The sequence below is a fragment of the Sus scrofa genome, chromosome 15 (assembly GCF_054392235.1).
Source record: "Sus scrofa isolate SSC_HxYL_T2T_F1_AM1 chromosome 15, Sscrofa_HxYL_maternal_Yorkshire_Landrace_v2.0, whole genome shotgun sequence".
Lineage (NCBI taxonomy): Eukaryota > Metazoa > Chordata > Mammalia > Artiodactyla > Suidae > Sus > Sus scrofa.
Genome location: NC_139397.1, coordinates 143301977 through 143326149, shown reverse-complemented (window position 1 = coordinate 143326149; position 24173 = coordinate 143301977). Strand labels below are relative to the sequence as shown.

At 36.9% G+C, this 24173-nt stretch overlaps 1 protein-coding gene across 23 annotated transcripts in view; it reads right to left on the bottom strand.

Annotated features, from left to right (window-relative positions):
* Positions 1–12511: 12511 nt before the first annotated feature.
* The window catches only part of AGFG1 (ArfGAP with FG repeats 1), a 77979-nt gene continuing 66317 nt past the window's right edge, over positions 12512–24173 (bottom strand). For 3 of the 23 annotated variants that reach the window (XM_021075860.2, XM_021075867.2, XM_021075870.2), the window contains 4 exons: positions 18733–18780; positions 16726–16884; positions 15384–15475; positions 12512–14776 (listed from right to left, as the gene is read on the bottom strand). In XM_021075860.2, coding sequence (XP_020931519.1) covers positions 14717–14776; positions 15384–15475; positions 16726–16884; positions 18733–18780 — 359 coding nt within the window. In that variant the 3' untranslated portion in view covers positions 12512–14716. The remainder of the gene's footprint in view (positions 14777–15383; positions 15476–16725; positions 16885–18732; positions 18781–24173) is intronic. The other 20 variants (XM_021075864.2, XM_021075868.2, XM_021075872.2 and 17 more) reach the window with 8 other exon arrangements.

Sequence of the window (24173 nt, the reverse complement as noted above, 5' to 3'; positions counted from 1 at the left end):
GCGCTGTATCCCTTTCAAAGCAGTAGAGAAACACAGAGAGCAGGTGTTTTCTAAGCTGGGGACAGGATGATTTTCCATTTGGACTTTGGCTAGTCCACTGCCAGCTGTATCTTCTCTTCCACCTTCCATGTCGCCTCAACCCACACACGATGCAGTAAGTCATCACATTTTCTCATCCCAGACACAGCCTGTCTGGTTTCCTTATCCCAGAATCTAAGGTAGTAGCATCTCAGATGAAATTTTAGAATACTCATCCATAAAGTGCTAAAACCTAATCGATTATGACTAGACTGCTCATCACATCACTTGAGCAAATGGATAATATTTGGTAAGTGGCTGATGGCAAAAGCCATTCCAGGAAGGGAAGCAGTGGAACCACCAGACACATCGTCATCAGGAAATGAGTCACAGGGACCCATTTCATCGCCCCTGGGAAATGAGTCAAAGGAATTCAATTTAGGATGATGTATGTATTTAGTTCACTTGTTTAACTGCTCAAAAAAAAAAAAAAAAAAAAAAAAAAAAGAGAAGTGAGAGAGAGAGCGAGCCTCCCACTTGCTAGCATTGGTTTGGTGCTAGAGATTCAGATGAAGTCCCCGCAGTCTGGTTAGGGGAAGTTAAATAGCTGAATGACTTACCTATGCATACAGTTTTTATTTTACTTCGGCATCTTTAATTGAGGTATCATTCATGCACTATAAATTTCTGCTTTTTAAAGTGTATAACTCAACGGTTTTGAGTATATTCACAAAATTCACTATTTAATTTAGGATCATTTTTTATCACCGTCCCAAGAAGCACTTTACCCATTAGCAGTCATTTCTTATTCCTCCATTCCCACAAGCCCTGGAAAAATCACTATTCTACTTTTTGTCTCAATGGATTTGCCTATTTTGAACATTCCATGTAAGTGGAATCACAAGTATGTGGCTTTTTGTAGCTGGCTTATTTCACTTAGCAGGTTTTCAAGGCTCATCCATGTCACAGAATGAATCAGTACTTAAATTATTCCATTGTATGGTTGTGCTACATTTTATTTGTCCATTTACCAGTTGATGGGCATTTGGGTTGTTTCCATTTTTTGTCTATTATAAATAATGTTGCAATGAACGTTCAATGTACAAGCTTTTCTGTGGACATATGTTTTTATTTCCCTGGGGTATATACATCGAAGTGGAATTGCTGAGACATACGGTAACTTTACGTTGAACTTTTTGAAGAACTGCCAAACTGTTTTCCAAAGTAACTGTATCAAATGATATTTAAAATTAAATTCACACCAGCACTGTATGAGGGGTGCCATTTCTCTGCATTCTTCTTTTTTTTTTTTTTTTGCTTTTGCTTTTTAGGGCCGAACCCGCGGCACATGGAGGTTCCCAGCCTAGGGGTTGAATCAGAGCTACAGCTGCTGGCCTACACCACAGTCACAGCAACAGAGGATCCAAGCCGTGTCTGCGACCCACACCACAGCTCATGGCAACGCCAAATCCTTAACCCACTGAGTGAGGCCAGGGATCGAACCCTGAAACCTCATGGTGCTTAGTTGGATCTGTTTGCAGTGTGCCACACGGGAACTCCCATTTCTCTGCATTCTTGCTAACACTTGTTAGTCTTTTTTATTATAGCCATCACAGTAGGTGTAAAGTGATATCTCACTGTAGTTTGTATATCCTTAATGACTAATGATATTGAACATTTTTTTTAGTGTTCTTACTGGCCATTTGCATATCTTCTTTGGAAAAATGTCAATTCGGATCCTTTGCACATTTTTTAGTTAGGTCATTTGCCTTTTTATTGTTTAGTTTAAAAAGTGCTCCAAACAGTTAAAACTACAAAAAGTAATGTATTACACATATCAGTTTGAAATATGTTTAAAACTCATATATAAGCATAATATTTTGTCTTACAATTTCAATATTTTATGAGTTGATATTTCAAAAAATTAAGTTCTATACAGTCATTAAAAAGGAAAACATACGGAAGAAGTGTTAAGAGCTCTACCAAGTCTTACACAGACAGTAAAAAACAGTGCCACATAAGTTCAGATTTTATTACAGGAAAAAAATAATTTCTCTACTGCATATACTAAATAGGTGCTTTTTGTCACCTATTATGCTTCTCATTTGTATAGTGGCCACATGACTTTTTTCAATGATAAGGAAAATTACCAATGGTTGCTAGATATCCATCAATAATTGATGAGTCTTCATATAATCTGAACCACAAACTATTGTTCAAACTCAGTAACACTTTCTTTTCTAAAGATGCCAAGACAAATGTCATGTGTATTTATTATATTTCACGCCATTAAAATGTCTCTTCAGGGATGTGACAATTCCATTTCTAAGAAGATGGAACCATCTTTTTCTCATATAATTTTCAATCTTCTAATACCTATGATATTGCCCTATTTTGAAATCTTAGCCAAAATAATTTCAAAGTTTTAAAATGGTGTTTTTTTTTTCCAATCACCTCAAATGGGTCTATTTTTTAAAATATATGTTTTAGTCTATATTTTTTTTTCCCCCCGCACCAGAGCATGTGGAAATTCCCAGGCCAGGGATAGAATCCACATCACAGTAGTAACCTAAGCCACAGCACTGACAATGCCGGGTTCTTAACCTGCTGAGCCACTAGGGAACTCCCTAAAAAATTCTTAATTACCCAAAATGGTTGAGTTTTTCTGCATTATAACTACTACCCAAGTCTTAGTTCCCAAGTAAGTCCAGACAAGCTATAAGGTAGGGGCTGCCCATTGAGGTGAACAGAGAGATCTCTAAATCAGCAAATGTCACTCCCATTTATCCAATGGCCTGAGCCAGATGTCTGGGAGTCATGTGATTACTCTCTTCCTCTTACTCCTAAAATTTACACCATCTCCCCATTATGGTGGTTCAAGTCACTATCATTTTTCACATAAATGACTAAAAACACAATCAGTTAAAATTTTGCACACTTTTTGGCTCAGATATATCCATTCCAGGGATTAAGTGATGGAACTGTGATTATGCAAAGATGCTGAAAGCATGGTTCCTGATTACAGAGAATGCAAACAACCTAAAGTTTCAACTAGATGGGCAAACTCTAGCCTGCAGACCTGGTTTTGTAGATTCACTGGAACAGGGTGGAGTCAACTCATTACGCATTGCTTAGGGCCACTCTGGCTCTACTCAGGACAGAGGCCATGTGGCTTGCAAAGTCTTAAATAACTACCTGACATTTAAAGAAAAAGCCTACAAATGCCTATTCTATAGGACTAGTGAAGAAATATATGGTCTGACCAAAAAGACATATAAATTACAGCCATTAAAAATGACTTCAGGAGTTCCCATCATGGCTCAGGGGTTAATGAATCTGACTAGGAACCAAGAGGTTGTAGGTTCGATCCCTGGCCTTGTTCAGTGGGTTAAGGATCCGGCGTTGCCATGAGCTGTGGTGTAGGCTGCAGATGTGGCTCGGATCCCGGGTTGCTGTGGCTGTGGCTGTGGCCAGCAGCTACAGCTCTGATTATTCCCCTAGCCTGGGAACCTCCATATGCCACAGATGCAGCCCTGGAAAAGGCAAAAAGCCAAAAAAAAAAAAAAAAAAAAGACTTTATACACCATTTAAAAGGTACTTGTCATGTTAAAATTTAAATGTTGATGGAGTTCCTGATGTGGCATGGTAAGTTAAGGATCCAGTGATGTTTCTGTGGTGGCTCAGAAGGCTGCTGAGGCATGGGTTTGATCTCTGGCCAGGCACAGTGGGCTATGGATCTGGCGTTGCCACAGCTGTGGCGTAGGTTGCAGGTGCGGCCAAAAAAAGGAAGAAAAGAAATCAGATGATATAATACTTACATAAATTGTATACAATAAACCAGTTATAGTTTGGAAGAATTCTACACCAAAATTTTGATATTGGTGATCTGAGATCATTTTTTTCAGGTAACTCTCTTTTAAGTTTCCTTCAGTTGGGGGAAAATGAAGTTTTCTTCAGGATTATATTTTCTGCAAAAATGCAAGACAATGAACTGAAGGAACTGCTTTTAAAATGGTTAGGGTAGGAGTGCCCATTGTGGTGCAGTGGAAACAAATCCGACTAGTAACCATGAAGTTTCAGGTTCGATCCCTAGCCTCGCTCAGTGGGTTAAGGATAAGGATCCAGCAGTTGCCGTGAGCTGTGGTGTAGGTCACAAACCAGGCTCGGATCCCGTGTTGCTGTGGCTGTGGTGTAGGCCAACGGCTACAACTCCGATTCAGCCCCTGGCCTGGGAACCTCCATATGCCATGGGTGCGACCCTAAAAATCAAACAAATAAAAAAAATTAAAAAATAAATAAAATGGGTAGAGTATGAGAAAAACAACTTTAAACACCATTTCTTTAAAATCATCAGAGGAACCACTGGCCCCCTTCAGTTCCCTGGGCCATACCTTGGTCAAGATTCATGTACCCTCATCCTTAAAGCCACCACTCTTGAGCCAACCACTCCACGGTGGACTGGTGTGGTTCAACTGTCACCAAGAGCTCCCTCGGGAGTTCTGGGGGGGGCTTCTGTTCCGTCCGCAGAGCCCTACCCTTTTCCCAGTGACGGGCTTCGTGGTGATGGTGAAACCTGTGCTCCTTGACACGACGCTTCACACAAATCTTCATCCGACAGCATCGCCCAATGCCTTTAGCTACGATGTGGTCAGTTCTGGCCTATTTCTTTACTAATTCTTTTGAATATATAGCTTCACACTGACTCCTCAGTCTTAAAAACATTTAAAACAGGACATCCTTAGAAGGGAACTTAGTTCAAATGTGCTTTCACATAATTTGATTTTTTTTTTTTTTGTCTTTGTCTTTTCAGGGCCGCACCTGCAGCATAGAGGTTCCGAGGCTAGGAGACCAATTGGAGCTCTAGCCACTGGCCTATGTCACAGGCACAGCAACACAGGATCTGAGCCACACCACTGAGAGAGGCCAGGGATAGAACCCACAACCTCATGATTGCTAGTCGGATTCGTTTCCACTGGGCCACGACGGGAATTCGCAAACAAAATGGACACAGCAATGCCATATCCAAGCCGCATCTGTGACCTACACCATAGCTCATGGCAACGCTGGATCCTTAACCCACTGAGTAAGGATGGAACCCGCATCCTCATGAATGCTAGTCGGATTTGTTTCCATTGCACCCCAACAGATACTCCAGTGCTGCAATTTCCAAAAAAAAAAAAAAAAAAAAAAAAAAAAAAAAAAAAAAAATTCCCATTTAGGATGTTAGACATCTTATCTAGAAAGCCTGGTAATCCCCTCCTCCTCTCTCTGAGTAAGTTACCCAAATATATTTAGTAACTGAAAAGAGCAATAAGGCTTGAAAGGAACTGTACTGTCCTAAATTTATAACTAATGTATTCTATAAATACTACAATATTATGTGATAACTTTATGAAAATTTAGTCTGAAATGCTATTTATAACCATAAACTTTTAAATGTTCAAAATTCAGATTCCACAAAATTTTATTCAGTTCCCTCATCCAAACTTTTCTCTTAACCTTAAAGGCTGCTGTGGAAGAGCACACTGCAGAGAGCTAACATCTGAAGATCAAACAGTCAAGAAACTTGCAGAACTGGTAAAAAGAGCAATTCAGACTCAAGAAGCCCATCATATTCCAAGGACAAAATAAAAATACACACCCACACCCAGATACTTTGTAGTGAAACTAATACTCGCCCCCACAGCCAGCCATTCCTATGTAGTGAAACAAGGTAGGGAGCTTGTGAGCCTGAACAATGACCGGGTTCAACTAGTGGATGTGAATACATAATCCTTCTCTGAATTTAGGGGCAAAAAAAGTATGGAACACTAAAAAGGAAATTCCTAGATTTGAAAGTCCATTGCAGATGAAGTTATTCAGCCTTAGTATTGTGAATTATGTTCAACCTAACAGCTATTATTCTGAAATGTCTGATTCTAATTTCCAAAGCTAGTTATTCCCTAAATACGTATTCCAAATGGCTGATGGGAATCATGATGTACCACTCAGAAAAGATCTCACTTTAAAGCTGGGGAACCAGAAGCTAAATTACCTCCCTGAATGCCAGTTAATGGCAGGACCTGAGATGAAACATAAAAAACCTGAGTCTGGGTCAGTACTTTTCAGAGCTCCAATTCTCAAGTTCAGTTTTTTTTTAAAAAAACTAACATACAACTTAAGAAGAAAATAGTAACTTTCCTCATTAAATAAGTGAAACTAAAATAAATAATAGTTTTCCTCCAGGGGAGAGGAGTGGCCAGTGCTGGTGGCAGTGGTGGAAATACAGCTTCTAAGGAAAGTAAATTTTCTTCTGGGATCTGATTATTAATGAAAATAATTTAGACAACAAAAATATATAGACTAATTCGGAAGGATACACAAAAAATAATAGTGACTACTACAAGGAAATAAGATAAGGGTGTAAAGAACTAGATAGTTTGCTATTTGTCTTTCAAATTTCAATAGGTAGTAAAGTAACAAAAATCCAGTTATAAAAAATACTGTCTTAAAACCAAACTAGACCAATATGTATTTCAAGAAAAAATGTCATACTCTGGGGGAAGGGGGAGCCAATATTAGAAGTTCAGTAATAAACATGTGCTTTTTTTGGTAATTTAAAAAGCAAACAGGAGTTCCCGTCCAGGCGCAGTGGTTAATGAATCCGACTAGGAACCATGAGGTTGCAGGTTTGATCCCTGGCCTTGCTCAGTGGATTAACGATCCGGCGTTGCCGTGAGCTGTGGTGTAGGTTGCAGACATGGCTCTGGTGTAGGCCGGTAGCTGCAGCTCCAATTCAACCCCTAGCCTGGGAACCTCCATATGCCACGGGAGTGGCCCAAGAAATAGCAAAAAGACAAAAAAATAAAATAAAATAAAATAAAATAAAATAAATAAAAAGCAAACAAAAAAGAGTTAAGTTGCTGTTACGTTGTATGTATAACTAATGGAACAGAAAGTCAGGCTGGAAGGAAATGCACAAGCTGTTTGGCAAGAGTAATGTGCGTGACAAAAGGGGGAAAAAAAGTTGCTCCCGCAATGCTCCACACTATGCGACAATTAAAGAGGCTACTATTTTCAAATGGTACACAAATTCAGGAGTCTTTATTTTGAAACAATTCTTCCAACGATATTTCACAATGAACAAGAACTTAACCAAAAATTTATTTAGCATAAATTTAAGATGAAAATTGAAATCAACCTGTTTTTGTCCAATACCTAAATCCATCTTGGTCTTCATAAATCTTGGCATATTAACACATCTTCCAAGACATACCCTGCTGACTAAAAGGGGCTTGCTTTCTTTTTTTTTTTTTTCCTTCAGATTTCAAATTCTCTTGCTCACTATTTCCAGCCCTAAGTGCTAAGGTACTTTCTCTAGCAGCTATTAGGGCTGAGATTAATTTCTCATAAACTATTCCTGAAAGCAAGTCCTGTCCTTGACTAATGGTAAATACATGTTAAATTCTCTGGACCCTGATCTTGTGATAACTTTCAGTTATTACCTAAATATTTTCTAAGGCAAAAGTAACTACTTTTGAAGAAATAATGAACCATGTACTTGTGCCAAAATAGATTTTGCCAAATTAAAATTTACGTTCTCATTCTCAAAAATAAGGTACATTCTAAGTTAATATGGATAAGGAAAGGCACAATCTCAATGAGTAGTAAGTCTCAAACTGCACTTTCAGAAACTCTAAGGGTCACGGAAAATTAAGGTACCAACTGGATGTGAACTTCACACTCTTTCAATGAACTAATAGAATGCCTTCACAGTTCAATTAAAACGCACAGGCCTTTCCAAATATCCTATTTTGAGAGAGTCAATTTCAGGGATATTTTTCCTTCCTTAAATGGAAGAATTTCCTAATGGAAGCATAAGCTCATCATCAATCAGCAGGTGAGACTCAAAATTGAATGATGTCTACTTTATTGACTTAAGGGTCAGGAAGAATCAAGACTAACCTTCATATATGCCTAAGGATATTCTCATTGTATCACTGTTTTTAGCAGAAAAACTATATAAACAAATATTCTTCAAAAAGGGGCATCCATATATTGGTATCTTGGCTTCATTAGGAGATAATGAGTTAGAGCTGGATGTGGTAATATGGAAAGATAATCAAGTTAAAACAAAGAGAACCAAGTTTTATAAAACCATACATTTAAAATAAGGGAGGACAGTGAGAGGCATACACACACACACATACACACACACATATAAAGAGGTATATAAAATAAACGTTAACATTTCTGACAGCCTATACAAGAACACAAGAAACGGTATTTCCTTGGAATGTGGGAATCAAGTCACAGGAAGGCGACAAGCTTCTTCACTTTACATCCTTTGTACAATGCATAATTTTTAAACATCATAAACATGTACTATTTATGGTAACATATTAAAAAACCTTTAAAGTCTTTAAAAAACCTGATTGTATCCATAGCATTCTATGAAACACTAACATCAAGTCACAATCCTTTGATGCCTTTTATTTAATGGTCGTTTAGTCAAAATTAGAAGGCTTCCTGGCGTATTTGCTTCCTCGGTCCCTCCACTTGAGACTGAGGGAAAATGTTGAGAATTTAGTTGAAGTTGTAACGCTCACTGTTTGCACTGTAACTTGGATAACATCTTCTCAAGATTTCAGAGAACAAATTAAAACATTACTCAATGGGCATTTAAATCACCACTTATATCCAGGATCACTTTTCCTTGTCCCAAAAGCCTGAATCACGGCACTCTGTTTTCATTAAATTCCACAGACCTGTGAGTTGGACAAGCACAGATTTCAAAAATATACTGATGTATACGCTGAATTCTTATCCACTGGCATAAAATAAGCAGAATACATAGAAGCAAGCAGGTCTGAAAGGAAATACATTTTTGGTGTAAGTCTTCACCAGAAAATGACAATATAAATTCAAATCCTCTAAGACCCCAAAACCAGAAGAGTTAAGAGGTGACATAAGAAACGCCCTTTTCTGGAGTTCCCGTTGTGGCGCAGTGGTTAAGGAATCCGACTAGGAACCATGAGGTTGCGGGTTCGGTCCCTGCCCTTGCTCAGTGGGTTAACGATCTGGCGTTGCCATGAGCTGTGGTGTAGGTTACAGACGCGGCTCGGATCCCGCGTTGCTGTGGCTCTGTCGTAGGCCAGTGGCTACAGCTCTGATTCGACCCCTAGCCTGGGAACCTCCATATGCCGTGGGAGCGGCCCAAAGAAATAGCAAAAAGACAAAAAAAAAATAAAATAAAAAAAATAAAAAAATAAAAGAAACGCCCTTTTCTGTCTACAAAGGCTATGTCAATTCAGAGGCCTTAAAATGCATCTGAATGCCCGAGGCTTCAAAAAACTGGTAGTGGTAGGCTAGTGGCCACCTTGAATGTGAATACTCTTCGAGCTGTACAAAATCCAAGTTTTCAAAACACTGCAAGGGTCAAACACAACACAACTGCAGAGAGAATTCAGAGTATTTGCCATGAATGTGCAACCTTTACATTCGCACAGTAACTCAACTTTTTAAAACCAGATTTCACGACACTTGCTTGGGTCTTTCCAGATTAAAAACTCTAGTGCCCAGGTACGCTTCTAGAAATAAACTAGTGTCCATATGCTTGCTAAATTAACATAAAACAGAAGGCTCTTCAAAGATCGGATATAATCACCAAACAATAAATTTAAGGAAGTGAGTTGTGGAATGACACATCAGGGCTGTGTTGGAGCTGGCACTCCAGCCAGCTCTCTCTCTAATTGCACGTTTAATGACATCAGATGGGTAGGTGAACTCAGCCATGGTGAGAGTATTTATACCACAAATGTCAGTAAACACTAAAGAACAGCAGTTCCTCTTGAGAGAAAAACACCCACCAGCACAGCACTGGATTACATCATGGTCATATATTCACCTGTTCAAATCTACCACATAAAAATTTTAGTGAAAGACATGTTTTAAAACATACAAACAAAAATTTAACTAATGAAGACAAATTTAATACACTAGGTCAGTACAAACTTTAGTAACAACATCCCTATAAAAGTAAATTTTACTACTGTCAAGGGCACAAACTTTATCAAAGTTGCAATGTTTCACAAAATAGGAGTCATTGCGATACTTCAGATGTCTCCGGTTTAAAACCTGATCTGCTTATCACCCCATTAATTTATTTGTAGAGTTAAACTATTGATTTCATCAAATTATACATAGAACCCAAATTTAAAATGATTAGGTTTTATTGGGTATATATAGAATATAGAAAGTAACTCTTAGAATTTCCTAAGATTTAAAAAAAAAATCTACTCACACATAAATGTGACAGCATTTTAATCTGACAATAAAATATTTGCTCCCTAGGGCAAAAGCTCTATTGTTAGCCTATGCTTTGCTTCTTTCACCCTTAAGTATGAGTCCACTTTAGGGACTATATGAGAGAACAAAAGAAAAGCATTTAGCAAGTTTCTGATACACTGAAAGAGCTTGTTAGATCACACCCCATAAAGCCGCCATTCATTTTACTTTGAAGTCATGACTTTTTAAAAAAAATGTATCTTCATAAGGTCCCCTAGAGATTAGTTTTCTGATGTAAGTCTGAGACTGCAAGTGGAGGCCAAAAATGAGGCAAGCCACTCTGAACACGGAGTTCAGGACAGGAGGACAAACACAGGGACAAAGAGGCCCAAGAAGCAGAGCACAGGCGTGCCTGGGGACGGCAAAGTGTTTTGCAGTATTGCCAACAATAGCAACACAGCCAGCGCTTGTGGTGATTACGTATTGTAAACTACCTTTTATAAAGTCACTATGTCTTCAAAAGAATTTAAAAATATTTTGTTAAATAAGCAACAAGAGCTCTCTCTAAAGATGGACAAGGTATAAAAAGCTTGGGGGTGGGGGGGAGCAGCAAACATCATCTTCCTTAAGAAGTAAACACATTCCTTTAGTTGTAGCTGACTACTTGGAGGGAAGCAGTGTTTGTTAATAAAATTCAGTTTTCATTTAAAAAAATTACACACACACTCACACACACACACACAACAAAACTGAAATTCCTTATTACCTACAAACATAAAAGAAATAAGAAACTATTCTTCATTTTGAATTTTTCCTCAGCAAGTTTATTGATGGCCCCCCCAAACCAATTATGCAATTTTAAAGTGGTCAGAATAGTAAATAACTCCAAAATAAACACCAATAACTACGAGTCAGGACTTGTAATATCCTTTTCAAAAAAAAGGAGATATTCACCACTTTTATCATTACTGAAATATATTCAAATAAAAATAGAAGAAAACTCAGAAAACGATGTTTTAAAAGTTTGCAATTTCAACAGAAATTTTGATTTTTCCCACCAAGCCAACAAAAACACTTAGAAGTTCAGGGCGTAGTACATTTACCCTACAACTAAACACTGTTGCTCCAGAAACACACACATTTAAAGTATAGTGCAACGGTTCTCAGTGTGGTCTGAGGACCCTTGAGGGTCCCCCAAACCCAAGGTCAAAGCTATTTTCATAATACTACAATGTTGTATGTCTGTTCCATTCGTGGTTTCGCAAGTGCATGATGGAATTTTCCAGTGCCCACATGCCATGTCATATGAAAAGAATTGCAATGTGACAGTATGAGAATCCCACTGCTTCTATTAAGCCAGATATTAAAGAGATGCACAAAGGTAAAACAATGGTCTTCTGATTGTTTTTGGAAAACAGTTCTGTCATCAAAATGTATTTATGTTAACATGTAACGGGGCTTATTACTGTTATCTTTAAATGACATGTTTTTTAAATATCTCAGTGTTAATTTCTAATTTAGCAAATTCTGACAGACACAAGCCACATACACAAAAGCTCTCTGGGGATCTTCAATAATTTAGAAGTCCTGAGACCAAAGTGTTTCAGAACTGCTGGTGGTACTGTGATATGAAAGCAGCCAATGAGTCTATGGCCATACCACCCTCAACACGCCTATCTCATCTGAAAGCAGCCAGTTAGTTACTCTCTTCATTTTACTAACTTACAAGAACCGAACACCAAAGATGAGGTATGCTAGGAGCAGGGGCAACTCTCGAGTAAAGAAAGCACTGATAGGCTTTTCCAAATTTACAGAAGGAATCATTCTATGGAAGAAAATGATTACCTAATCTCTACCTTCACAAAAATGAGAATAAAAATATGACTTTAAAGGTACCAATAAAATTTGCCACCCTAAAAGAAAAGAACATTTTCTTTCCTGAGCAAACGCAGGAGAGATCTGATTCAACTAGAAAGTTGGGAAGCTTGTGTCTTCATCCTTGCCACCTCTGAGTATTTTCTCCTCAGTACTCAACACGAGTCTGACGGTCATATAAAACCAGAAGCAGCTATGAATGTGAAAGCCTAACTGAGAGATAAATTCATATGAAAGCTGGCTCACTTCCTATACTAGACACCTCCATTTTACAAACACTCATTTAAAGTCAACGAGAGTTCCCACTCCATTACGAACCTCCATATTCACCCAGAAAAAATAGTCTTTGAAATTATTTTAATAACTGTTTAATGTACTTATTTCTTAGATGGAAAGCCTGGTGGATTAACTGAGTAACGACCTACAATCGTATAGCACGACTTTGTACATGAGTTGATTGGGACCCAATACAATCTAAAGATAGGAATTCCAAGACATTTTGTGTATTCCCTCCATGAGAAGGGGGCTGGAGGGTGACTCCAAAAATGTAGAGACATTTCAAGTATACACCAACACACACCCAGACCTTTGCAGCATTCATTTAATTCTAAAAGAGGCATTCCGCTCAGAAAAAGGGCAGAGATTTCCCAGTCTCCTTGCTTATCATAGTTCAGATACCACACATTCAGCTAGATACACAATGGACAGCAATGTTTCAACAAGTCTAAAAATCTACACGGATTTTAATATAGTATGAAAACAACTCCTGTAGTCACCATTGGAAAAGGTATTCAACATGAATAAATAATATTTGAGGAAGCTGATGTTCACCTCTTTTAATACCAAAACTTAAAAACAATCTTAATCAGTATAAGAAAGCTTTTCAAACATGTATCACATATTTATATATGTAAGTTCACCTTTTCTTGTGACACAGAGTCACAGTAACAGACAATTAACAAAAGATGATGCAATGTAGTAATGTCCTCTAACAGTGGGGCTGGCTGTCGCTACACTAACAGGTCTTCAACAGTGTTTGCTCTTAATGGTTTTTCCTGTCTCCTTCCTTTCAAGCCATCACTCCTGAACTGCTAGTATGCTATGGGCTGGGAAATATATTAATCAAAATCTCACATAAGAACAAACGCATGAGCTCTAACATATAGATTTTGTGACTTATGTGGGCTGCTCAAAGGCATTTTTTAAAAAACTATTACAGGTTTCTCAGTTGTGTTCTGTTTTGATTGAGATTGCTATATTATCACTGGATGAATGAGGCATTATATAAATATTTAAACAAATTCATTTGAATATTAACATAAAGATATAACTAAACATTAGTATCGTTGCCTTTTTAAACAAAGTATTCTATAACTTCAAGGTAACACTGGGTTCCAGTTTCTTTCCCACTAGAAATGAACATAAACAAATGTCCTATTAATATCATTCTGTCCAAACAAAGGAAAAAAAAAAAATGAGGTGCAATCATGTCACAGTTAATGCATGTCTGCTTCCAATACATTCAAAGACAATTTTTTTTTAAAAAATCAATAGTTAAAATAAGCCTTTTGCAGTCTGAGAATTCAAGATACTTAAAAAAATTTGTAAATACACATACATGCAAATTCTTTATATATACAAATTTTCACAAAATTAAGGAGTTGCAAAGAAATTAGAAGAATTATGGTGAATCTAACAAGCTACATTTAAATGCTTTACCACTGACATACTCCTGAATATAGCAGTCATAGTTTTAAATAAAATTTTCTACATGGCCTTTTTATAAAATTTTCTCTTTAGACATAAAAGTTAGTCACTAGAAGTCTTCTGAAATTTTAATTTAAGAATTCAAGATGTTCTCAATTCACTACTCATATTTAAGGCCACTTTGGTAAAGGCATTGCAGCAAGAACACAAAAACAATAGCATATTTTCTAATATTTATTTTTTTTCACCTGCAAACTGTAGCAAAACATGATCAGCTTTATTATGCAGACAGGTATCCCTCTACATTTTTAAAGATTTAGGCATGTATAAATAGAAGAGCTCTTTAGAAAGGAAAAATTCAAGAATGAATAAAACCTTCCAATTTTGACTTTGTAACTTTCCAGTAGCAAAATGGTTAAAGTGATTTTAGGTCATTCATTCCAAGATATATGACAGCACCTCAAAAGTGGCTGATCTATTTCCCCAGTAACATTTCTCACATAACAATGTGTTAAAGTTACAAATACTGATATGCACAAATAGCTAATTTCTAAGAAAAATATGTACAGTACTGCAGCATAATGAATGTGGTATCTGCAATAACTTAATATTAGCCAATTTTTAATATACATGATACGGCTACTTTTTTTTGCCAATTCACAGGTTAAAAGTTGTTACTGGAGCCCTCTGTTTTGCACATATTACCTGGTATTTAATACACAATGCAGGCTTTTTAAAGACTTCTCTTGTGTTTAAAGCTAAGATCAGTGAAACAAGACAACAGTGCAAGAGGCGGAGAGATGTACTGTGACCACATAAAAGTTCGTTCCAGTAAAGTGTCTATATAAGGCTATAAGAAAGGATTGGTTGATGAGCTTCCTGTTGGAAATTGTCCTGTCGGTGCACCAGTCTAAAGGAAAACATAAGACAAATAAGCAGACAAATAAGAGTGGTGTGTCGGCAAAATACAAAAATATTACGTTATTTAATTAAATCATATTTAATCACATGTTACTTAGATTAGGAATTATTTTATAATTATTGGCAGTCATGTTTATTCATTATTGTTATTAGCAGCATACTGTAATAAAATTACAGGTATCACGCACTGTGCTGTGCCTTTTATATCCATGATTTCATATAAGTCTCATAACCGATTCTAAGAAGGGACTTGCCCTAAAAAGAAATTACATTTATGATTCAAACCAAATTTCTGACTCCAAGACCCACTGATCACATTGTTTACTAAATCTACAGCCTTGCAGAAAATACTATTTGGACAAGAAAGCAGGTGAGTTTCACAAATAAAATACCTTACTGTCAATGCTTTGCAATCAAATGAGTGCTTTCTTAAGTCAAAAAAGGGTTTGTGCACAATGGCTGCCTCAATTTGTACAATGTTGTGACATCACATCGCTATAAGACCAAAGAGCATCTAGGAGGAATCACATCCTGATTTTCCCAAAGTGAAAACAATGCAACAACTTTTAAAGTGCTTAAAATTGCACCTCACTTACCATAAAAGGATTACTAGATACTCCAGCAGCTGCAACTTGACCAAAAGGAGTTACCACTGGCTTTGTTTGTCCAAATGCTGCAAAACCTGCACCTTATTAAAACAGAATCACCAATTATAAACATACCTTTGAGAGACAATCTGGTGCTCATAAAGCTTCATAAAGAGAAAAATACCTACCAGAGCAACAATAAAAACATAAATTAATTAAAAATTTAAAAAAAAAAAAACCAATGTTAGGAGTCCCCACTGTGGCACAGTGTGTTAAGAATCCAACTGTAGCAGCCTGGGTCGCTGCAGAGAAGCGGGTTCAATCCCGGGCCCTGTGTAGAGAGTTAAAGGATCTGGTGTTGCTGCAGCTGCAGTGAAGGTTGCAGCTGAGTCTCAGATTCATTCCCTGGCTGGGAACTTCCCTATGCCTTGGGTGTGGTCATAAATAAATAAATAATCAATCAATGTTACTATCACCTTGTTGAGTCTCACGTTCTTTCAACTACCAGTCAAATTTCCAATGATATGTCTTAAAGAGCTTACACTGACTCTCCAGAGTCAATGACAAACTCTAATTTGCCTCAACTATGTAAATTGCTGACAAAAGATCTGAGAGATGGATGAGCCTGTGACTTGAGAGGAACTGTGAAGACAATACAGTGTTTTCCATGTGACTATCACAGTATTCCTTAGGAAATATTTCACCTGTATGGCTCTGCCATGGATCATATCTCCAAATTTTTATCTAACCACTCTTTAAAAAAGAAAATATGAGTAATTGTAACTCAAGAATAATCTTCAAAACTAGGGACTTTAGACTTCGGCAAATCAGCGAAATGAGCAAAAACAACAACAAAAACTGGTCTCAAGTGAATCTTTCTGAAAACATGTAACAAACTCTAAACACAATACAGTTACCTATTTGGAAAATTAATCTATTTCACTCGCAAAAAAACAAAAACAAAAATGTATACAAGATGGAGCGGTAATAACAGTTCTCCAATGCAAAACAAGCAAAAACATTTTAGGTCTATAAAGCATCCTTCTAAAATCAAGAGGCATGCTACAATTCAGAAGTCAAATTAATAAGAAAGACCCTGGAGATTCTGAGAAAGAAGAAGTACTCTTTAGTCTCTGGTTTCTCCTAAATCTGTAATCTGGTTACAAAAACTTACAAAATCACTTAATTTTCTGAGGCCCAAATTACCAATGGCTTTTATATTTCAGCAGTCAACATTCAGTAGATAATGCTATCGCATTCTTTCGGTAAGTCTTTTGGTCCAAACACGTAACATTACGATATATAAGGATACCAAAAGCGGGCTTTCGGCTAGCCAAAGGTTGGATCTTACCATTGGGCTGTTGAGAAAAAGCCGTCTGCTGAGGGAAAGCTGCTTGGGCTGGGAAGGCAGGCTGCTGGAAGCTGCCGCTAAAGCTGGTGGGAAGACTGTAGGGAGCAGGAGTCCCAAACCCTGCAGGCATGCTCATTGATGCAGTGCCAAAGGTCGCTGCTGAGAGGAGGAAGGACAGCTTATCACTTACACACGAAAGAGTAGGTTTTGGTGCTCACACTCAACGTTATAGGAATGGATACTTAGAGGAATAGATATTTACCCTAAAAATAATAAGATATATTTTAAATTCCAAAACTAACAAACTTAGTACTAAGTTTTAGTGCCACAGAGTTTAACATAATAAGCTATAAAATTCTGTTCTCCTGAAATCAATAACCAGAATGAAACTAATAAAGATACCGTTTGAAATCATAAGAAAGTTTCTCAAATTACATAAAGTTTGACTCTAAACAGTAGTCTACTTTTAAAGCCAACCACCATGCAATTCATATGTATACTAGTGCATACATTTTTGTTTTAAGTTTCATTTTGCTATACACAATAACAGTCAAATATTTAATTGTATCTAGTGAATTGTCTGCTATAATGTAATTTAATATATGTATTCCTAGAAGAAATATTTAAAATCTCTGCAAAATAGCTCACGAAAATTAATAGGAGAAATAGGGTTGGAGGGAGGCCCTATGCAGCTTTGTAACCAAAGTCAAGAAAAGGGATTGGGAAGTGGTCCTAATAAAAACACTAACACAACTAAAATGAAAATATATGGACTCCCATTCCTTTTCTGGAAAGTAGATGAAGAGTGCTTTGGATAAGGAGTGTAAGGAAAGTTAGGATTGATGAGTAACGGAAATCAAGGCAAAGCACATAAAAATTAAAAAGAAAGTGAAATAAGCGTTCTTAAAAGAGACAATGCAGGGGAATGACACTGTCCAAGGTGGTACTGCTCCACTGCCACATCTAGGCACTATTACTTGAACCCAGAATAAAGGCATTCATTCACAGGTTGCGGAAATTCTTGTGTGAACCACAGCTCCATATGTGGTTTCCTGCCATCACGTCCTCATTTATGAATTACACATTCACATTAAATACATACAGGAGGAGAATATATTGCTTATTGCTAGTGAAGTTTCAAAACAGAACCTTCAACTATATGGTGTAGGGAAGTTCTCAGTGAACTAAGAGCCAATAATGTTGCTTTTAATACAGAATACCAGTAATTACATGTTGAAATATTTTCAGTATGATGCTATAAAAAACCATAATTCCCTGATTTAAAAAAAATACCAACTTGATTGCTGATTAAAGTCACAGAAATTAACACTAAAATTGCTACACAGAATTATCTTTCAATTAAAAAAACCTAAAAATCATGTCATAGATGTTGCCCAAAGTTAATTCTCATAATGCTAAATTTAATAACTGTAATTTTCCTCAATGAACCTAATTAGACTATCAAATTTTAAATATTATATTTTATTACTGATAAGAAAAAAGGGGAAATAAGCCACTGGAAAGCAAGAGAATTAAAGAAGAATAAGCACACTGCAAGGGAAACAGGAGGGCTTCAGAACAGACATCAATGCACTGACATAACTTTGACAAATCACTTTTTAAGAAAGCACTAAAAAGCAAAAGTTAAGCAAAACCAAACTCCATGGAAGAATGTGGTAAAATGGTTTGGTACATCGAAAAGGTATATCATTCAAAGTATTATGAATTCAAACTTAAGAAAAATAATTGAAAAAGCTGTTAACATCTACTGTGACCATGGAGGTAAGCAATATGCTTTTCAATATTAAAACACAGATCACTACAAAAGATTTTCATGGAACTTTAAATGTAATGTATTCTCAATGCCACACATCCATGCCCACTCCATTTTAAAAACATGGAAAAAAAACTAATTCCACATGCAGGGATCCAGAACACTAGCAGAAGCTTCCACAAGCAGGTAGACAAATTGCCACACAAATCTAGGTATTAGTTGTGGCCACCTACCAAAATGAGCGTGAGGAAACACTTGAGAATGCATTGCTCCAGAAAGGCCTTATGGAAAGCCATAAAGAGACCAATGTCAATTAACTTATGAGTAACTACTGTCAAAATCAAAGTTAATTTGTTTCATTAAAAAGTTCTGAAATTAGAAAAACTGTTACAAAGTAAGTAGCATAAGAGTACATAATAAAAACACATCCACAAAGACTCTTTATTTCAACTACATTTATGATACTAATCTTTACATTGTTTGAAATAAAGGGAAGGTTAGAGTAATACCAGATAAACAAATATCATATGAAGAAACATTTATGAAATCCATCTTTTAAATAAATTGCTAACTTTTTTATGTGAAGATACAGCTATATCCATAAAAAGACTTTCTAGGCCTCATCAGTTATACCCCAAAATGCCATTCATAGGATCATCTATAATGAGCTAGCATCTAAAAAGTCAAATCTCAGGGAAAACATCTGAATAATGTTCAACTGTTTTATTACAATTCCATACTTTAACTAGAAATACGTAAGGATAACTCAAGTGAACTAATGAATATTACAAGGGGACAATTACTCAAGGCAGTTCATTAGAAAGGTGAGCAGCACATTCAGTTAAAATACGATGGCTAAAAAAGAGAAAGAAAAGGAAAAATACATCTCGTGCAGATCTTACCTGGCATTACTGAGGTCAGAAAGGTTATATACAAATAAATATAATTAGCAGAAAACAAATTTTAGGTTGTTAAGTACTAGAATCACTTTATGTCTGTTTATGTCCCACCTGGAATGGGACTGTTTCTAAAATCCACGTTCATGCACTTTAAATTAGTATCCTCAACCAAATGAATTTGGGGAAACAAGGCAGCTGAGGGATTAGAGGGGTTCTGAGTCTTGGTTCTGTCATTGTTGTGATTACAGGATATCATTTAACTTCTATAAGCCTCAGTTTCCTCATGTGCAAACAGGGGGTGGAAGGGCAGGGATAATAATACCCACTTTACAAAGCTGCTGTGATTAAAAGTGCTACAGAGTAAACCCAACATTTTTTTCCTTGTTAACCTAAAGAAATATTTTTTAGTGTGTCTATATTCAACAAAAGGCTGATTGAGGGGGCAGGGATATGGGATAGACAAGTTTGGCCACTTTGTTGTTTATCTCCTTTCTAAGGGCAAGTCAAAGGCTCTGAGAAATCCTGCATTAATACTGGTTAAACTGTGTCTAACTCAGCATTTACCATATGTATTTGGACACAGAACCTCTTTCCATGAAGTACTGGTAACAACATGTCAGGAGATATATTTCACAAAATACACTGGCAAAAACTGACTTTTAGTTAACAGTGATGGTTAACCAACATCTGCAACAATGATGCCTAGTCCTGAGCTGCCATAAAAGTATTTTAGACTTGTTTTAACAGGCTTTTTGAGATATAATTCACATATCATACAATTTGTCCACTGTAGAATTCAGTGTTTTTTAAAAATACTTACCGAGTATACAACCATCATTCAGAATCTAATTTTAGGAGTTCCCATTATGGCTCAGCAGGTTAAGAACCCAACTAGTATCCATGAGGACATGGGTTTGATCCCTGGCCTCGCTCAGTGGGTTACTGATCCGGCACTGCCGTAAACTGTGGTATAGGTCGTAGACGTCACTTGGATCCTGCAGTGCTGTTGCTGTGGCAGTTCCAATTCAACCCCCAGCCTAGGAAGTTCCAGATGCTGCACACATGGCCCTAAAACAAAACAAAAATAAATCTAATTTTAAGAGTTCTCTTGTGGTGTAGGGGGTTAAGGATCCAGCATTGCCGATGCAGCCACTGGGTTGCTGCTGTGGCACAGGTTCAACCCCTGTCCCAGAAACTTCCGTGTGCCGTGGGCGTGGCCAAAACAAACAAAAAAAATCAATCTAATTTTAGAACATTTTCATTCCCCTGTAACTAAAGGAAATTTCATACCCATCATCAGCTATGTCTCTCCATCTTGCGCCCCTCACTTTTTTGCCTCTACGGATTTGCCCATTCTTTTTTTTTTTTGTCTTTTGAGGGCCATACCCGTGGCATACGGAGGTTCCCAGGCTAGGGGTCGAATTGCAGCTGTAGCCACCAGCCTGCACCACAGCCACAGCAATGCGGGATCTGAGCTGCGTCTGCAACCCACACCAGAGCTCACAGCAACGCCAGACCCTTAACCAACGGGATCAAACCCGTACCCTCCTGGTTACTAGTCAAGTTCATTAACCACTGAGCCATGATGGGAACTCCTGGATTTGCCCATTCTTGATAGATCATGTAAATGGAATCATATATGGCATTCTTCCTTTATTTAGCCTAATTGTTTCCAAGGTTCATCCATGTTGTACCATGTATTAGTACATTATTACTTTTACTTCAAACTAATTCCACTGTATGACTATACCACATTTGGTCTAACCATTCATTAACAGATGAACATCTGCGTTGTTTCTGCTCTTTGACTATTAGGAATAATGCTGCTGTGAACATCTGTGTACAAGTTTTTGTGTGGATATATGTTTTCATTTACTTTCCAATGTGTGGAACCAGTGGTAATAGTGCTGCTTTAGAAGCATCAGGGGGTACCAGTCTTAGATTAGTCATTGCTATGTGGGACCCCTAAGCCAAATGCATCACCTAAGCGGATCCACCACCTAAGTAAAAAAACAAAAAGGCTTGGCTAGATGTTACAGTGATTCTTTCGGCTCTACATTCTACAAGTTTATCTCCTTGGGGGGAGGGGGGAATGACTTTAAAAAGTCATCCATTTACTCACTAAATGAATGTTAAAAAAATAAAGGCTACTCATTCAGAGGCAAAGGAGATTTAAGAGTTAAATTGAAAATTAAATTAACTCTTAATTAGATTTAAGGGATTGAAGGCTCTGGAAAAACAGAATGCTAAATATTATCGAATCCTAAAACAAAAAGTCTTAGGCCATATTGGCAACTCTACTGAAGGTTTCTACATAACACGATAAAAGAAAGCCCCAAAGCTTTGCAAATGCAGAAAAAAAATTATTTAAAATGTGTATTTTAAGAATAAAATATATCAGTAAAACTTAAAATAGTTCACACAGAATTATTATGCAACGCCCTTTTTCAAAAACTACCTCAAATGGAACTTAACACTAACATAAATGAGAAGAAAAAATATTTCCTAAAGAATATTAATTTTGATGGTAAAAAACATTAGAAAAACCTAAGTATAGTGTATTTGTCAAGGTACTATTTATATTTCAGCTCGACAGAAACATGTTATGTGGTTAACTTTTAATTTGGCTTAGTCAATTCAATAACAACCTGGTAAAGATGATCAATGCGATAAATAAAAATGGTTTATTATGGAAAAAGTATTTTTTCTTGAAATAAAAATCTGTGGACAGAGTAGATTTACCTTTCAATACATTTTGCTTAGGCTAATGTTAAAATTACTCTATATCATCTGAACATAAAATGTAATTTTATACTATTTCATATCCCATGTAGAACCTTAACTTTAAAAGGACTTTCACATTCTAAATAAACAAAAACAAAAACAAAAACAAAAGAAACACAAAGAAACAAAAGAAACACAACCAGTTTGGAAGTACAGTCATGAAAGGAAAATAACAGGAATGATTTACCAAGTACATACATTAATTCAAAGACCATACATGGTGATTTGCATCATCTAATTCTCAAAACATCTCTGCCAGAGAATATTCACATTCTACAGAAAAGTGCAACTGCAACAATAAGGTTCAGAGAAGTTACATCAACATAACCTTGGTTCAAGTATAATTTCAGTTTCCTTCCTCAGGCCATTATAATAGCTATAAACATCTCAAAATTATCTTGCAAATAATGTATCTTCCCATCACCTTTACTCTATTCATTAGAAAAATAATATACAAAAAGCATTTTCAGGATTACCTAGCAAGTAAATACTAAATCAGGATTTGAACACAAACCTGGCTATATGCAAAACACATGCACTTAACTTTTCTCAGCCTCAGTTCCTTCAGCTCTCAAAAAGTGATTAAAGCATTTATTTGATGAGAGTAAGTTAAGAAGGACTGAAATGACACAATACACAAAGCCCTGTGACATTTTACAAATTCATCCCAAGTCAAAATAATATGCTAAGAAATAAATATATTACATATATCATAAATAATGAATAGTATAAATACTGTCCAAAACACAATGGAAATTTGAAACATTGAAACAATCACGGATTAGGTAAATCTGAATTAAACCATTTTTTAAAAATCAAATCGTGTGTGAAATTCACATACTTATTAAACATCCATTATGTGAGATATAGATAATTTATGACTAAAGACATTTTACATGAAAAGGAAAGTTATGGCTCAAACTCCTAATATCACGATTCTTAATCTTGCCAATGACAAAAAGATCTGTCAGTAATTACTAATTCTTTGACTTTATTTTTTAGCTACACTCATGGCATGCAGAAGTTCCCACACCAGGGACTGAACCCCTGCCACAGCAGTGACAACACCAGATCCTTAACCCACTGAGACACCAGAGAACTCCAATTACTAATTCTTTTTTTTTTTTTTTTTTGTCTTTTTGCCATTTCTAGGGCCGCTCCTACGGCATATGGAGGTTCCCAGGCTAGGGGTCGAATTAGAGCTGTAGCTGCCAACCTACACCAGAGCCATAGCAACGTGGGATCTGAGCTGTGCCTGTGATTTACACCACAGCTCACGGCAACGCCGGATCCTTAACCCACCGAGCGAGGCCAGGGATCGAACCCGCAACCTCATGGTTCCTAGTCAGATTCGCTAACCACTGAGCCACGATGGGAACTCCTCCAATTACTAATTCTTACTGGTGCCAATTTACAGTGATATCACAAGCACCTTACTCTCAAAATCTCACACCAACATATGCTATAATTGGAGCGAAAGGCCTTAGTTCTAAAATTATTGGGACAAAGACACAAAAACAAAACTGACAAATTCAGTTTAAAAGGTACTGAGCCATACCACATGCACTTGCTGATACTCTTAAGGTACTGAAAAATAGCTCTGGTGTTCAGGGTAATAAGACAAAAATCAAAGAGGTACAATTCAAGAAATATGCAGCTGGCACACAGTATGAACCAAAAAGAAAAAAGGGAGGGATAAAGAGAATTTTTTTAAAAAATTATCAAAACATCCAAATATCATACTCCAAATTAAACCAGGTTTCCATGACAAAAAAAAATGTTCGCACTCTAAAAGAGATACGCATTAGAAAAAGACCTCATTGGAGTTCCCGTCATGGCACAGTGGAAACAAATCTGATTAGGAACCATGAGGTTGCGGGTTCGATCCTTGGCCTTGCTCAGTGGGTTAAGGATCCGGTGTTGCCGTGAGCTGTGGTGTAGGACGCAGAAGTGGCTCGGATCTTGCGTTGCTGTGGCGTGGTTCAGTGGCT